The 17,409-nt window shown below is 36.5% G+C and overlaps 1 protein-coding gene across 1 annotated transcript in view; it reads right to left on the minus strand.

The window, feature by feature from the left end:
- Positions 1-17,409, minus strand: part of TPPP (tubulin polymerization promoting protein) — a 75,202-nt gene that overhangs the window by 13,628 nt on the left and 44,165 nt on the right. The window contains exon 4 of the mRNA XM_066323578.1: positions 15,711-15,901. Within this exon, the coding sequence (XP_066179675.1) occupies positions 15,711-15,901 (191 nt within the window). The remainder of the gene's footprint in view (positions 1-15,710; positions 15,902-17,409) is intronic.

A 17,409-nucleotide genomic window follows, 5' to 3' on the forward strand; every position in this document is an offset into this window, starting at 1 on the left:
ATATATTTTATGTTTTGAATGTTAGCTTTGGTACTATCATTTTGTTATGCCAAGATACAGTATTAGAATATAGTAATCACAATTAGAGTAATTTTAGTATTTTGTTTTAAATGTATTTCTGTGAATATTTTTTATAACTTTATCTTTTTTTATATGTATGCTCACATAAATACAGGCACAGTGTGATTTTTAGCTTGCCCAGTGTTTTCCAGTTCAGCAGTGCTCCACTGTTTTCTTCTTAACTATCAGATTGCAGCTTTTTGAGCTGTTCTCAGGCAAACCATGCTGCCATTAACTGGTCTGAATTAGCAGACCTTTTTTAGCTGTCTGATTTTAATTGTGCAGATGGTTAACCCATCAGGCTTTTAGTCTTACATTTAAAAAGCTTTCACATTTATTTACTTGTAAATAAAGGCTTTACATGATTTTTACCAGACCTGCCACTGTCTGAAGTACTTTTATCAGCCTCCTTTCTGTAAAGCTATGGGTAGCATATAGAAAGTTAAGCAATATAGGCCATATAACAAGAACTTGTTGTCTAGTTTCTATTCAGCTGAAATGACTCTCCAGCACGTGCTGTATGTAGAACCTGCTCACATGGAGAATCCATAGACTCTAGTATCTTTATTCTTGCTCATCTTAAGAACTTGTTTTTCTGGACACGCAGCCAAAAAAGAACAAAACACTGCCGTTTACTAAAATTACATAACTTCCTCAGCATGCTCAAAATTAGGTGTCTAAAGTGGACCCATTAACTTATATTCAGGGCCATCACCTTCAGTTATAACTGGGTTTTTTTATATGATCATGTGATTCTACAGATATCTTTAAAAAGGTGAGTCAACAGAGCAAATAAATGTATTCTGGGTAAACTTACTTTTCCTATTCCAATCCCAAAGGAACAAGATCATTACTAAATTACAAGGGGTTTTGTGTTTATGAACGTATAGCAAAGAACAAACTGGACATGGCTTACTGTTAGGAAGGAACTTAACCAAGCCTGAGAAGTTGGCAGACATAATTGAGTTCAGCAAAGACAAATGCAGTCTACCTTGAGTAGAATAAACCCCTGCAGCAGATGCAGGATCTGATAGGTTATGTATCAGCTCTGCACAAAATTTGGGCTTTTTCTGGGTAGTGAGCTGAACATGACTGCAGTGCAAGTTGGGGCTTTATTAATGAGAGCAGATTGAGAGAAGGAATTATTTCCCCCTACTCAACACTTAGGAGGCAGTACTGTGTTACACTTTGGGGTTCCCCACGTAAAGGAGAGGTCATTAAACATAAGAGTCCAGAGAAGATGGTATAGGCTAGAGTATATACTAGGAAGAGGCTGAGAGGTATGGTTTTGCTTACTATGGAGAAGAATTGGGGAAAGTGAGCAGGGGAAGAATCTCATTGCTGTCTTCTACATGAGGGCATATGGAGAAGATGAAACCAGATGTTCACCAACACACACAGTACAATTATAAGAGGCAGCTAACAGTTCCATGGCAACAATGACAATTCCAGCTGGACATAAAAGAAGGATTTTTTCCCACTGGTCAAGCAGCTAGAGATGACTCCTGAAATATGACTCAACAGAACACTGTGCATCAGCTTTGTTGACACTGAAGTTAGAGAGCTCACTGAAGCTTAAGTTGGACAATTGAGCATGTGCAGAGGTCCCTTACAGCCTGAGTTATTTTATGGTTCTAAGATACAAGCAAGTTATATACAGTGTAGGATTTTAAATTTGATTTCTTCTCTGAAGACAGTGTTGGAAAACTATCAAATACATAACTGTCTTTCATTTAAATCCTATTCTGAAGTTGTAATGTGGATTAGTGGAGTCACATGCAGTACTGTGGCGAAAAATGACACGGACTGTAAGTCAGGAAAAAAAATATTATTGACGTCTCCAATTTATAAAATGGAAGTTGGAACACAGAGGAGATGACCAACACAAGAAGAGTCATAGAAATTTCTGATAGCGTCTTTAACTGAAGAAAAAAATGCTGCAGTCTTTAGTCATTTAGTCATTTGTGTATACCTGTGGTGAGTGGCTGGCTGAGTTTTGTGCACAGTGGCCAATAATTGCCTCTTGCTTAGCAGGCAGTGTGTGTGAGAGAGCTTCTGGGGTGCAGGGAGGTAATGGCTTAGCTAAACGTAAGAAAATCTGGCTAACAACTGGAGGTAGTGTTGTGGAGGAAGATATGCAAGTGAGCTGTACAGAAATGTATCTTGAGCTAACACTGGACATAATCCTGCAGTGGAAATGACAGGGAACTGATGCACAAGACTTTTTGCTTTCCTCCTCCTGTGTGATAGGAGAAATGGATGTGACCTTTGGGTTTCAGTTCAGTGTCATGCATTAAGTATTTGGTAATTCACCTCACCCTCCTCTACTGAACTAATATACTGTGCAGGCTTTGGGATAAAAGGTTTTGTCTTTTTAGCAGTAAGATTTGGTGTTCTTCCATATGTAGTCATTGAATCTGCATAGAAATGCAAGACAACTTTCATTGGCAAAGTCAAATTTGCTTGTATCCTGGACTTCTCATTGAGGTTATTTATCAATGATTTTAAAGTTCATTTTTGGGTTTACTTTTGACTCTTTGTGATGACTTCTTTTTTAACTGAAAACAGTTTCTAGGTGGCAATTAGGTCTCCAAAGCACTGCCTGTCTCTCCTATGCCATGTGCACCACCTACTGGATTCTTTTTAATATCCTGCCAAAGATTTGTCCTTTCACAGGTCCACGAAATACAGGATTTACTTGTTTCCAAAAAGAAAACTCACAACCTCATTATTTTGTTGAAAAAATATGTCTTAATTTATAACAAATAAGGCTTAATTCATGCATTCTGTTCAGCATCCAGTTGTATTTAGCAACATCATAAAGTGTTCTTACTTTAACACATGGCATTAATAATCATAATTTATAGCATTCTGGTTGGTGTAAAATATCTGAGAAAAACAGCTACTTATTCAGTAATGAAAACAGGAGTTGTTATATGGTCTGCCTTCTGCAGACAGCTAGAATTTTGGGTTAAAATGAAATTTTTAAGACAATCTCATAGTACTCCTAGAAAGAATTAGAAAAACCAATTGGTCTGAAATTATCTCAGGTAAAATGAGATCAAGCTACAGCCCAGGATGATGTAGAAGCCCAGATGACGAGAGGCTAATGTGTATGTCTCAAACACCAATAACCAGACAGCCATGGGGGTCTGCTCCAAGAACAAGATTTGATTAGAGAAGAGGACCATGTGGAGGTAGAGCAGGGACAAACGTCCTTGTTCTAGTCTCTGGAGGCACAATAACAAAAGACAGCATCAGTGAAGAAACAGGCATGAACTATCAGCCAAGGGCTAATCCAGCAGGAAGATATGAGACCACCCAAGACCAATGTGACCCTCCAAACCATGTCCAGGTAGGTCTGAAAGAACAGACTGCAAATGATAACTCATTTGCATAGAAAGCAAGAAACCTGTCCTCAGGACAGGCAAAATGGATCTGGGAGGTAAAAAAATTGGGAGGTAAAAAGTATTCCCATCAAGCCCAGGCACACAGCCCCAGGACTCTGCACATCTCCTCTCTTTCTCTTCCCCTCTTTAATTAATCTCTTCCTTTCTCTCTTCCCTCTGACTCTATCCCCTTTACCCAAAACCCACTGCTGGCTTACAGAGTAGGTCAGGGACTAACATATCAATTTCCACGCCAAGTGTCTAATTTACTAATAAAACTTTGTGGGCCCTCTGACTTTTGTCATTCCCTTCAACCACAAGCATTTACCAATCTTGGGTGCTTCCTTCCCCATAGGGTGGGACATCACAGAACAGACAGACAAGAAGCTGAGAAAAGCAGGATGAGACACAGCTCAAGATGAAAGCCACTGTCAAGTGCTGTTTATGAGGATGATGTGAATGAGAAAACAATAACAAGCAAAGACTGCACATAGGACTGTGTGTCTGTGATGCTGCTTTAAGGCAAGTAAGATTTACTTAAGTAAAAGATTACATCCTTCAGGATGTCTGTGTCATGGCAATTAACTAAAGCAGGATCCAACAATTAACATACAACATCACTTCATACTGCTGACAGTACCTAAGAACAGAGATGGAATTTCAAATAATGGGAAACATTTTATACCAATTTTAGTATGTGTATATATCTATATGTATCTATTGATATGTTTTACATATAAAGATATTAAAAAACTTTTATTTATACTTTTCATATTTTATACTCCATCTGGTCCAGTGACATCAACATATGAAACCTATTCTCACTGAATGTCAGTGTATGACTACAGAAAATTTTTCCACTAAGAAACTTATAAAAAATGCTTCTTTAAAGAGTTTCCTTTGTAGTAAAAATTGAAGCTAGTAGTACTAAAATAGAATAAACCCACCAAAATACTACTGAAAGGAAATAATAAAAAATTAATTTAGCTGGAGTAATGAACAAAATTGGTTGCTTGGATTGTTTTAACGTAAAGAACTTTAATTTCTATCAAGAATTAGCAGACATGCACATGCCTTGAGACTCAATTTGAGTAATTTAATGGGAGCTATTATCAGTTAAGAAACACAACAAATCAACATTTTTGTAACAGTACAGGCAACAACAGATGTTAGTACCATTGCAAAGAAGGTAGTATTTATGGACACAGCCAGAAATCCTCCACACTTAAAAAAACCAAAGCCCTCACTACCAACAAAACCAAAATCAGTTCCAACAACCTGTCTATGGCTGACCAGTATAGGATGAAGGGCCGCTAGTAGGAAACATGCATGTATTTAATGAGATTCCCTCCAGCCAGCCTAACCAATGGCCAGTGCCTAGATCCCTATTTCCCCCTGCTGCTGGAATCTGGACATGCAAGTCTATGAAGATCACAGTTACACTTAATCTGCTCATACAGCTTCATGTCATCATTCCCTTCCCACCTAATGCAGACCAGCATACACTAGATCCCTTGAGTAACTACAATTAGATGTGCAGCCAGCTGAGTAACTATCCCACAAATTCTATCATCTCCTGGGTAGAGACACACACCATCAGACCTTGTAGCCTCTCCAGCAAGTTGTTATGGACTGCCCGGTCCCTTTGTTATGTGCTTCCAGCTGTCTCAGAGACATACATGTACCTGGCCCAATCTTATGAATGCTTTCGTAACTGATGCTAAAGCCCCTGCATGCTGTCTAGGTTCAGCTGAGTATATAACTCTGCTGGCAGCCAGATGATGCTATACAAGCCCTGACCTGGCCCAGCTGCTGGCACCACAGGCATACAGGTTCCTGTCACCCTCCTGCCTCCACTCTAGCCGCTGCACCCCAGGGAACACTGACTGTTGTGACCCATGGTATGACTCCAGCTGGTAGCAATTAGACCTTCGTAAGCACATATGTACACAGAACAGACAATCTTCTCTCCCAAGAAAATAGTTAGAAATTAAAATTAATAAGACAGGGCAGCTGGCATGTAGTCCAGGGCATCATCAAATAACTGCATGGACTAGTCCCTTACACCTTCATTTTACTTTGTTTATTCCTCCCCAGACCACCTACATCCCTGCCTTTGGTTCCTTCCACATATATCCACTATTGTTGTGGAGAAGTGATGACTGAGAGGGAATTTACTGAGTACTTATCAATTAGTATTTGAACTTTCAATGTGCTTGGGTTAGCTTACATTATTAATAAATCAGTGCAGTGAGTTAAATAGAAAGCTGAGGAAATAATAAAAATGGCTAACTAGAAGACCAGGTTAAGTCCCCCAAAGACTCAGATTTGGCAGAGGTAGCCTTTGCCTTCACACCTCTGTCCGTGCAGTCCTGGCTGTGGTGGAACATCTTGACAGATCGAGGAAAGATCAGCTCGCACTTGATGTACAGACATGAGAGCAGGAGTGTGTAGTTATTGCTACAGTAGCTACACAGACTGAAAACTAGCTCAAATAATTGTATTCCTGGAGTGAAGAGAACAAATCCTAGCAGAGGAAGGTTATTTTCATTTTAAAGTTATGATGTGTAAGTGGTGTGTAGGGGTGAGTGGGCATTTCTAGAGGCTCTACAGGAAAATAACAAAAAATCCGTAACTCTTTTGAAAATACGGATCTTATATTCTTATAGGCTAGAAAAGTACTATCTTCCTCTATCTTAAAGGCTTTTTGAATGGTAAAGAATTTGATTTTTCCTGTAAGTTCTGCTTCATTCACTTTTTTACAGTTTCAGTAACCACACATGCTAAGAATTAAAAGGACTGCAGGAGGGGACAGTCCATGATCTCTGTGAAGGAAGAAAAGCTATGTCAGGACACAGCTGTATTAGATTTCACTTAAAAGGCAGTCCTAAAGAATGTTGTCTAGAGTGTGAGAACAAGGAATATCATTTCCAGTTTGAGAACAACTGGAGAAAACACAGGTAAGCTGTTTAGTTATGTTTCCTTGCAGTTGGTGATCACTGGATTAGCAACTGACTGCTCATTTTGTCAATTAACAATTGACAAATTGTCAAGTGACACTGCTACATTTCTTCAGCAGCACTCTGATATTTTTTTCATATTATTAATTATGCTATTACAGTGTTGTCAGGTAAATACTTCAGTCTTCTGCTTCTTGAATAAAATCATGGTATTTTTGCTACTGGAAAGCTGACTGATGTTGTTATTTGTAAACAAAAGGTCCATATTTGCTTTTGGATGTAACATCATTAAAACAATCTTCTATGTAGCAAACAACTTTCTTTCCTTACAAGTAAAGTATTTTCAGCACCACTTAAAGAAGCTGAGAGAAGTAATTCAGGCTTTTGCACTGAGGATCAACCTATCTTAGGTAGCTAGTTAAGAACAAATGGCGCCATCCCTGACAGATCTCATTTGGTGGATCACCATTATCATGGTTAAGCATCATACAAGAATCTTCAAAATATTAATGGCCAGCTTTACTCATTATTCAAACTAGGAAAATAAATGGTAAAGAAGAAATAGATTCTGCTCAGAACCAGACAGCTGCATGTTCAGAGAGTATTCTGATGTAATTTATAAATTCATCAGCAACTAAATTAACATCTAAACTGTAAAAGAACTGTTGCTTACAAAGTTTATCAGCAAATACCATTTACTTCAATAAATCCCAGAACTGATGTAATAACACATTTATTGATCACTATACCAACTAAAAATACAATTTTATACAGTCAGTCAACAGCAGTAACATACTTTATGAGAAGCTATGCTTTAACAAAATGATGTTTAAAATATGGATTTCACTATAACTTGTCAAGCCAAGCTTTTACAGTGCTAATCAAAACAACTGTTGCATTTGAACTTCTCCCCTAAAATATCAACAATAATGTTGCAGACAAAGTAGCTTTTCCATTGTTAATGTGGGTTTAGAATTTAACAAGACAACTTCAAAAGGTTTAAAACATCCATAACATTGTCATTACTTTAACATTCACACAGATAAAGTGATACATTTAATACTTTCTAGCATTAATAAACAGTGTAAAAATATATTGCATATATATATATATATATATAAATTTGTTTCCTTTTCCTGAAAAAACCTAGTACAAACTAGTAGTATATGATCCCCCCTTCAAGTTTCTTTTACTTATTTTAAAGATTGAAGAGTAGTAGTTTTAAATTAACAGAAATAAAGACATGGAAATAGAGAATCACTGCTGTGCTCCTCCATAACCTCTTGTGATGGTTACTAAGCATATTAACCCCTTGGAAATAGTGGTTCTATTTTTGCTAACACCAGCTAGAATTTTGGAACTGGCTGCAGTGGGGATAAGATTTTGCCCAGTGTGCTTTGCACTGGATGGTGCCTGGACCCCTTCATCAAGTGGTTAAAAATCTTTGCTTAGGACATTTTTATCTACTACAGTTAAGATTTAGAAATGCTATGCTCAAGTTATTAATTTGCAATAACGAAAAGAAGATTCAGTGTTAAATTAGTGAGAAAAAGTAAACTTGTAAGGTTAAATGATCATGTAAAGTTTTTTACTGTGTTGAAAATTTCACAGTGAACACAGTAGGCTAGTACAGCTGCATGTTTATGTTTGCAATGTCTGCAATTAGAAATATTGCAGGTAATTATTAGCACACAGCAGCTTCCTGGTTGATGAAAGACAAATGAAAATAAGAACAAAAACTAGTAAGCTTCATTGAAGGTTTTCATCTTAGTGTACAGTGCTCCAAGGAAGACTATGTCAAGACCTATCTACATATCCCAACTGCTTAACGATTAAATTTTAATTAGTGCCGTAGGTAATCAAAGACAAAACAGTTTTGTCTCCACCCTTTATGATCAGGTCCTGACAGTATGCACATCCAGATTTGTGCAAATGAAGAATCAAAACATCTAAATCAAATTAGAAATGGACATTGGAACAGTATGGACTGATAAGCTAGCAAAGGAATAAAGTATAATGAGGATAAATAAATGGTTCATGACTGAAAAAAATCAATCTCATTCAAAAATTATACTTCTGTATAAATATATATTTCTCCTCTAATATTTAAATCTGTGAAACATTAACACCTTGCTAAGAATAAACTTTAATATATTTATCCAATATCGACCATTTCTCTGCTTTACAGAATGTAAAGACAAATCACTTTGTATTACAAGCATTGTACAAAAAAATTTCCCTGCTGCAAGAATTTTCCAAAGCTGATATATTCTGAACCCAGCACAAAGATTAGAAACAAATACACTTTTTTGCACCTTATAACTTGTTTTTGCCTATGGTCTTACCTTTTCATACACTACGGTGCAAACAAAAGTAGTTTGCCAACACAGTTTTATATAGGATGTCAGTTTGTAGGTTAACTGATTTGACACAAAGCCTTTGTAAAGATCTAGAACATATTTAGCTTGACTATTACAGACATACACAGCATTTCAGTTGCATTAATATACCCTATTTAACAGAGCCCAGGCTGCATTATTTCACATTATTTAATTATTTGTTTAAAAATAGCATTTGAGCAAATGCAAGCATACAGAAACTTATCTGATGTAAACTGGAACTTAAAATAATTCACTGCTGTGGGGATTCAGACTCCCATCTTTTTTCCTTATTTTGTTGTTCCTCTATAATGTAGCTCATGATCAAAATGCAAAGGTGGGTGAATTTTTAATTTAGTTGAGTGCAACTTTATTCATGTTTCTGATGTTTTCTGAAAAATGTGCAAAGTAATAGAAAAATCTTTGCATAAAGATGACTGGAGGTAAGGGCAAATTATTATGAGCATTCTCTTTGAGACCTCTGAGACCTCATCAAAACTCACTTTGTACAGTGCCATAAGCTTTACAGTAACTAACAAAAAAGAGATGCTGTGTAACTGTATTTGAAAATTAATTCACTGGCTATTTAGCTGCAATGGAATATGATAGTAGCTTATCATTTTTCCAAATTAGGTTAGTCAGTTGGGCATTTCAATGTCAATTTCTAAATGCAAGATTATAAAAGGAAAAAAAAAAAAAGTCTCTTGTAGTTTTGCCCTCATGTATATCCTATCCATGCCCCCAAGTAGTGTCTGTGTGCATGCACATAAATACAAAAGATAACTTATTTTTTAAAAAATTGTTTCAGACTACTGGAACTGCAAATGTCTGTCAGGAATGCTCAGCCAAGAGGCTGGATTCTTCCCTGTTTTATTTATGATCAGGCTTACTCTTGCCAAAGCCTACCTTAAGTGGATGATCAATTACTTGGAATGAAATATGCCAATTCAAATGTTTTCTGACAACAAAGTCAAGAGTTGTATCTTAAACTTGTTTTGAAATCCACCTTCTCCATAGGGTTTTTGAAGCAATATACCAAGGCTAATACACAGAAAAACATTTTTAAAAACCCAAATATATTAACAGATATTTCTCCCTGCAAAAATAAATTATCTAGACAATTAATATGTGGAGCTTCTATCTGCAATATTCTTTTACTCCCAGAAGCGTTATTCTTAGCTGGGATATCATTCAAAGTATTGATTTTGAGTTTAATGAGCAAGCATGAATGCAACTGCAAGTTTCTTAGTAGTTCTAGGATTCTGAAGATTTAAAAAGAACAACCCAGACCATTATTTCCAACTTATATTAAGTAAGCCAAAGGAACACATTGGAGTTGCACAAAATGAGCAATTGAATGTTAAATGATATTTTATGGGCAAACACTCCCAATACAGGAGGTACACATGTATTAATTTGAGGTACTCCAGACTTTAAGAATTTCACAGAAGTTTAAGTACTGTCATTATGCTTCTAGTATTTAACTGTATAAAGGCCCAAGTAAGACTTGAGTCCATAGGCAATGTATGACACTCCTGTTTCCTGTTCACATCTCACTGTACCACAGCTTTATACTTACTAATGGATGACGAACAGCTGTGTGTTTACACAGTGAGAATCAACCTGCTTCACAAAGCTGGGGCAAAGGGAATTACAGGGCCCATGCAGAGCATAGTTTTAAATGGTTTCTTAAGAGCACTCAGAGGAAAGCTTTCACCCTAACTCTCTCTCTCCTACTTCCTCACCATGGAGAAACTACTCTTGTTATACTAAATCCATGTTAGAATTGCTGAAGAGTGATTTCTCTCAGAACTGGGTAGATAGGTAAAACCATAAAAGTCTCCTTAGATCACTACCTTCATGCTATGAAGGGAGAATGACAATGTCCCCAGCCAGCCAAGCTGAACAGCACTGGCTGCAGGACTAGAGCTTGGCCCTAATAAGATTTAAGTTTTTCATCAACATTTACACAGTTTAATTACTTAAGCTGGATCCAAAGAGTATGTGTACACACATACACAAACCTACACAAGTCTTGTGCATTACGTTACTTAATACCAACTAAGTGACAAGTCAAGAACATAATATTTGCACTACAAACAACATACACAAAGGTGTAGTTATTTTGGCACACACACAAGGCTGACAGTCAGTTAAGAGGACACATACCAGTGCAACATTACATTTTCTCTATCATGAAGGTAAAAGGTTTGCTCTTGGCCAGTGCAAACAGAGAATTTTTATTCACGGATGACAGGCATGTGCCCCCAGAATACATGCATCCCTGAAGGCAGGGTTATGTTTTGACTATCATTCATGCAGGCACAAATATTTAAATTCATTTCATAACTATGAAAAGCCTTAAGGAAAAAAACCTATCAATTACAACTTTCAAGTTTTGATTTTGGGGGAATATACATAAGGATTTTCTCTACAGATGGTTACAGATGGCTGGGATACTTCCAAGCCAAACCCATAGTAGTCATTTGTGTTTTTGTTCTGCCTAATTCCAGCTACCATAAAAAATACTAATTGAGCCAACAGAGGGAAAATAAGGATGACTGAAGTGGTAATTTGTGAACATTACACATTTGTATAATGCTAAAATTTGTCAGACTTTTTATTTTAATTGTCAGAATTTTTAATTTAGGTAAGGTCAGTAAAATACATACTTCAATTCAAAATATCTTTGAAAGACAATCTCTATACTGATGAAAAACACAAGCTGTGACACGTGAATAGTTTTGAAATCTCTCTTTCACTTTCCTAAATGAAAAGGAGGTAAGAAGTATTATAGGTTTGAAAAAATAGGAGCTAAATTTTGGCTATAGTCCAATACTCAACATTTCCCTTGGGATTCCAAATACTTGATTACAATTAATTACAACTGTTCACATAGGAATCATGAAACTATGTGTGTTTTTTAATGTCTGCTTCTCAGTAATGTTATTGTGATAGCTTTGATAACCACAAAGAACAGGACGATCATTTTTGGTTTTGATATTTCCATACCGATGGTGGCAAAACTCCCAATGAAACTCTCAACTAAAGCTCATGGAGTGACTAAATGGAATTAGTAAGCAAGCACTGATGAGAAAATCCCTTTTCACTACTGCATATATTACTTAAAAACTATGTTATTTTTAGAAAATTACTTGTAATGACTATTCATTTGCTTCAGTATGGATTTTCATTTCTTGTCCTCAGTCTTGTAAAGGTTTTGATGGTCAGATTAAGCTTCAGTAGACATACAAGTAAGGATTGTGTACTGCCACAGTATCTAAATACAATTTGAGTTTGTTCTTCAATGCAGTTCTAAAAGCTATCTGAATTTTCTGATCCCATTTCTTTTGGTAGCATCTACTCTAGTAATGAAAGTAAAGATAACTAGAACAACAGGGTTTTATAGAAGGTGTCACGTAAGACAGTGCTATGTAGTGGAAGATGCTGAAAATCAGGTTGGAAATTTAGATGGAATGAATTGAGATGCCCTCACAAAAGAGAGGACAGTAAAACCTTATTAGGTTCCCATGTCCTTACTTCAGACATGACATTTAGTTACAGTCTGCAGCATGGTGCATCGGAAGAGAATATGCTCTACAACACTCTTTAGAGCTCAAAATGGGGCACCTCCTCAGCTATCCCTTCCTGTCATCTTTGAGGTAAAAGCTGTACTTACTGTCCTGAGAGTTGAGGGGACAGCAAATGAGTAAGATAATGTACTTTGCCTCATTCCCAAGCAGGCCTGGAACTTAAGACCTAATAATCAAGCAAGCATTTAGACTTTTAATTGCCTAGCAATATTAGTGGAATAGTAAGAGCTCAAGTAGGTAGTGAACCCCTAATACACAGCTGCATAAGATGCTTTTATTCATAGCCATTATATTTCACACCAAGCATAGAAAAAAGAGAAAAATCTTTACTAAGTACTATCTTTGCAGCAACAACTTTCCTTTGTAACTGTCACATTATAATGACTTCTTTCCATGGACCACTTTGAGGTTCAAAACTATCATACTATAGAAACAAGGAAGAAAAAAAAAGTGTGTTCCTTAAAATAAAATACTGCTGAAAAAAAAAATCTGAACCATCTTTTAAGGTTCTGATCCCAAGCTTACTATGCCATTGGAAGAATTTCAAAGTTTGCATCAGGTCCAAATAAAGTGCTTTGGTTCATGGCAGGGATTTTATACTGTACAAGCACGCAAATTAAACTCTGGCAGAAGCTCAGCTCCTTACATCAACCTCTTATAACTCAATTTCAAGTGTCAGCTTGGATCTGTCTGCACTCTTAATTCCCTTGCATGCCTTTTATCTTATGAGTATGCTGATCTCTCTCACTTTGAACTAACAACTTAAAACCTAATTAATCTTATAATCTTTGTAACCAATCACTCCTCCTATATGGAAACATTCTAGCATTACAGACACTCTGTATTTGGGTACCTGAGAAAGCCTGTCCTTTGTGTATCTAAAAGCAAACTGGCACCCCATGTGCCAGACAAGGTGGATAGCTAGCAACAAACAAACACCCAAGCCAACAGTGTGCTCTTGGACTCTGCAGTAGTCTTCATTTCACCCTTTAGTGAGGCTGGGTCCAGAACTTTTCTGTCACCAATGAGTTATTAGTTAAGTCTTGAAGTCAAAAGGAAAAACAGGACGCTGATGTTGCCTGTAACTCAGCTAAAGGATGTATCAAGGGTTATAGCCTCAGACTTTTTATTCATTAAAAAAACATGACTACCCTGGAGCTGTCTTCAGGTGCACAGGCACCAGTGACAAAGAAGATCTTTACGTTTAGACAGTTTACTACCATGCCAGAATAATTTAGCCACTTGGTATCAAGTATCTTATTTTCTGCTTTGAAGTGTGACAGCTCCCCAGCGCAACACAGGAGTGGATAACACTCTTCAAGAACACTGGGTAACTCTTGAAAAGGGTTCACAAAGCTGAACACTTTGCATCTTTACATACATCTTTACATACATCTAAAATCTTCCCAGGTAACCAAAGCCATCTGTGGGAAAAGCCATTCAAATCTTTACAAGAGTGGGTGCTGTGTTTTGGCAAACTTCCCTCCCACTTAAAAACAAATATCAAAATAAATTATAAACAAACGAAAGGATGTCCAAGTCCACAAGGAGGCCCTTGCCTTTTGTTTGCTATTGTTGTTTTCGTTTTAGGCTGATGTATTGGCTCAAAGGGTCACTGAGGGCAAAATTGTAGGCTATCACACAACATCAGCAGAATAAAAACAGTTTAAGGGCTGAAAACCAGTGTTCCCTTTCCATTCATCGGACAAATACAGACTGTTCACCTGTATGGCACATGACAGCACACACTGCTCACCTACGTTTATGTACTCTGAGTGGGATGCTTATATGGGTGGAGGGAGAGAAATACATCTATTAACCTTTATTCAGAGTTGAACATGAAAATCAGTGCACAAGCTCTTTTGAAAGAAAGTAAAGCAGAACTGCAAAGAGCTGGTTTTGAATACTAAACATCCTATCTTTCGTAACTTTAGAGCATCAGAGTAATACATCAAGGTACATGTTCAGCTCTTGCAGAAAATTGGAACAGCCTTTTCTCTCCTTTTCAACTAATAATTAAAAAAAGTTATTTTTATTCCAACTAATTTCTTTCAGCATTCTGGACCCCAGCTAGGTCACACTCAGCTGCTTGTACCTTAAACCTTTGGGACTGGTTCTCCCGGTAACATTGGAAAGCCATTCCCAACAATACTATTACTCCCAAGTTTGGCAGCACCAGTGAACAGACAATCAAATCCCTTGGCTTCAGTGAATCTATCATAAAATATAGCTTAGTTATAAAGGTTTGGGGTTTTATTTTTTGTGGGTAAATTGCATCTAATTACACAGATATTAACTGTAAATGTCCTTACTCAGAGGGGCCACAAGCTTTCCTTACATATGTTAGAGCTTAAAGGGACTATGTGTCAACATATGGGCAAAATAATGTCCATTTAATAGCAATCTGATCAGCAGTGTTTAGTCATAAACAATATTTTAAAGCATTATTAGCTTAATGCCCCCTTCACTTCCAATGTGAGGCAGCACAAACTTGAAAATAGACTGTGAAAATCCTTAACTAGACTTTCTTAGTAATGTCTTGTTCCTCACCTCTCAGGTTAGTACAATAGCTCCATCCAAATCCAGCCAGTCAGAACCATGCTACAGTACACGCAAGAACAAGCATGAAGTATAGACAGGAGGAAAGTAAGGGCTGGTATTTTCCAACTCTTTCTGTTGACATAAAATACTTTAGAGCCTATACTGTCCTAGAGATAGCTTTTTTTTCAGTTTTTCTATGAGTTGTATATGACAATCACAGGCTAGAACCTAGTATATCACTACCACTTACTTCTCAATAGTATATTGTTGAATGTTTTAAGAGAAGTGCTAGATCCCATATAAGACATTAAAAAAAACCCCACCCTAAAACAGTAGTCAAATGAAACTTTAAAAGTAACGGGATATTCTTCAGAAAGACTGCTACAAAAGATCCTCTTTTCAAGAAGTTCTCTTTGACATCATCAGGGCAACTGAACATCTAGGAATGTTTGAGATACTTTGCTTGAACTGACAAAGTGTGGTATAACTGCTCTTGACTTTTGTTTTGTTGTTTGTTGGTTTGGGTTTTTTTTTCCTAAAGCTCAACAAAATGATGTATATTTTATACCTACATATTTATTAATTTTTGCCAATATATGCATGAGGAATGTAATGAAGTGGCATTGTGCTGCAAGTAGCTCAGATGTTGAAATCAGTTCCAGTTCCTGAAGACAACTTCTTGACAACATAGTCTCAACATTCACAATAACTGAAACATGTGGGATTCATAACATCATCCTTACAAATATATACTCTATCCCCCTCTGTGTTGTAAACCCTCAGCCTTACTTGTTTCCTTGTACTTTATGATCGTATGTGCCTGCATGCTTATAACCAGATACATATCCTGAGTTATCCACCAGATCTTCTCGGCCAGCTCTGCCTTTTCCTTTCCCACTGGCATCAAACCTCTCTTTGTGAGAACCTGTGAATTTTGAAGTATCTGTAAGGCGTGAAACAGTTGGAGATGCAACGGTTTTCTATTGGAAGAAAAAAAGAAACAAAACATAAAGACATATCAGAAATCAGCTATTCTTAATACAGATACTTTTACATGCTACAAAGATTTAAGCTTTTGCTAATGACAAAGGCTGCAAATACCTATCCATACCAAGCAACAGGATACAAAAGATGTTTGTTTCTTGCCATTACACACAATGACAAAATAATATAGCAGAAAAGGAAATAGCGCAAATTATGTCAAAACCTTTTAGAAGAGACTTTCAAAGTATGACATACTTTTGATTCATAATCAAGTTCTAAGCACCAAAGATAGAAAGAAGTTGTATCTGGACTTCATATTTTGAACTATGTTCAAAATTTACGTCAGCATGAAAGCATAAAAGCTTGGCTCCATCAATATAGAAAAAGTATTCCAATACAACTAGAATTCATAGCTTCAAAAGACAATTTCATTCTAAACTCTAGGATTCATGAGAGAAGTAACAAACTGGAAGGACTGAAAGTTAGTTCTAATGTTAGCAAATTAGCAGTCTATGAAATAGCATTGAGCAAAGAGTCCTTTCACTGAGTTGTATCAGGCTCCTCAGAAAATCAGTTTTGTTGTTATTGAGACAAAAATTTTGATTATAGAAACAGAAAAAAAATTATTTCACATAACAGTGTAGAAGCATGGTAATCTGTATGCTCAGACTAGAAGCAGCTTCTTTGATCCTTAAATTTATATTTTAAAATCCGGGAAAGAAAAAACATACAAGACTTTTGAGCTAAAATTAACAGAGTGCTAAAATCTGGGCATCTTTTATGTGCACCACCTGTCACTATCTAAAAGAAAATGAACACTGGAGCATTCTTTGCTCAAAACAGCATTGACCTTTAGGGACTTCTGTCTTGCAGTCTCTTAAGAGTACTATTTGCAGAAAAATGTACTGAAAAAACAGATATCAAGACAATGCTTAGGAAGAAGTATTGGTCTAATACATACAGTTTACTTGTTCACATTGACCTGGTGGCACCTTATAACCAGGAAAACTCCAAATGCAAGACAAGGGCAATATATTCAATATGGAGTTAATTGAACTTAAACCACAGTTGCTTTCCTTGTATTTAAAAACCACTACTTCACAGAAAATCTACAGTTTTATCTGCATGTGCCTACACTCTCTACTGTCACACCCACAGAGAAATCTCAGAAACTCTAGTTTATTGCCTTTTCCTTTACCAAATCCACTCTCAGGACAGACTGCTATTCTGAGAATTTGTAATGGTAAACTTAATCACTATTTGAAAAAGAAAGACTACAGCTTCTACTCCTCTGTTTCAAAGGTGTGGCATGACATTTTCCTCAATACACAAAGTACAATAAAAACATATGAGAATTTTTGTACTGTAACATATTTACTAACATACATACTAAAACTTGTGTGAGTGTATGAAAATGCACACATATTATTAACATGCAAGAAGAAATGGTAAAAAAAGGATTTATAGAATGGCTCATGTCAATAATGAAGGATGCTTCCAGAAA

This window comes from Sylvia atricapilla, chromosome 1 (assembly GCF_009819655.1).
Source record: "Sylvia atricapilla isolate bSylAtr1 chromosome 1, bSylAtr1.pri, whole genome shotgun sequence".
NCBI lineage: Eukaryota > Metazoa > Chordata > Aves > Passeriformes > Sylviidae > Sylvia > Sylvia atricapilla.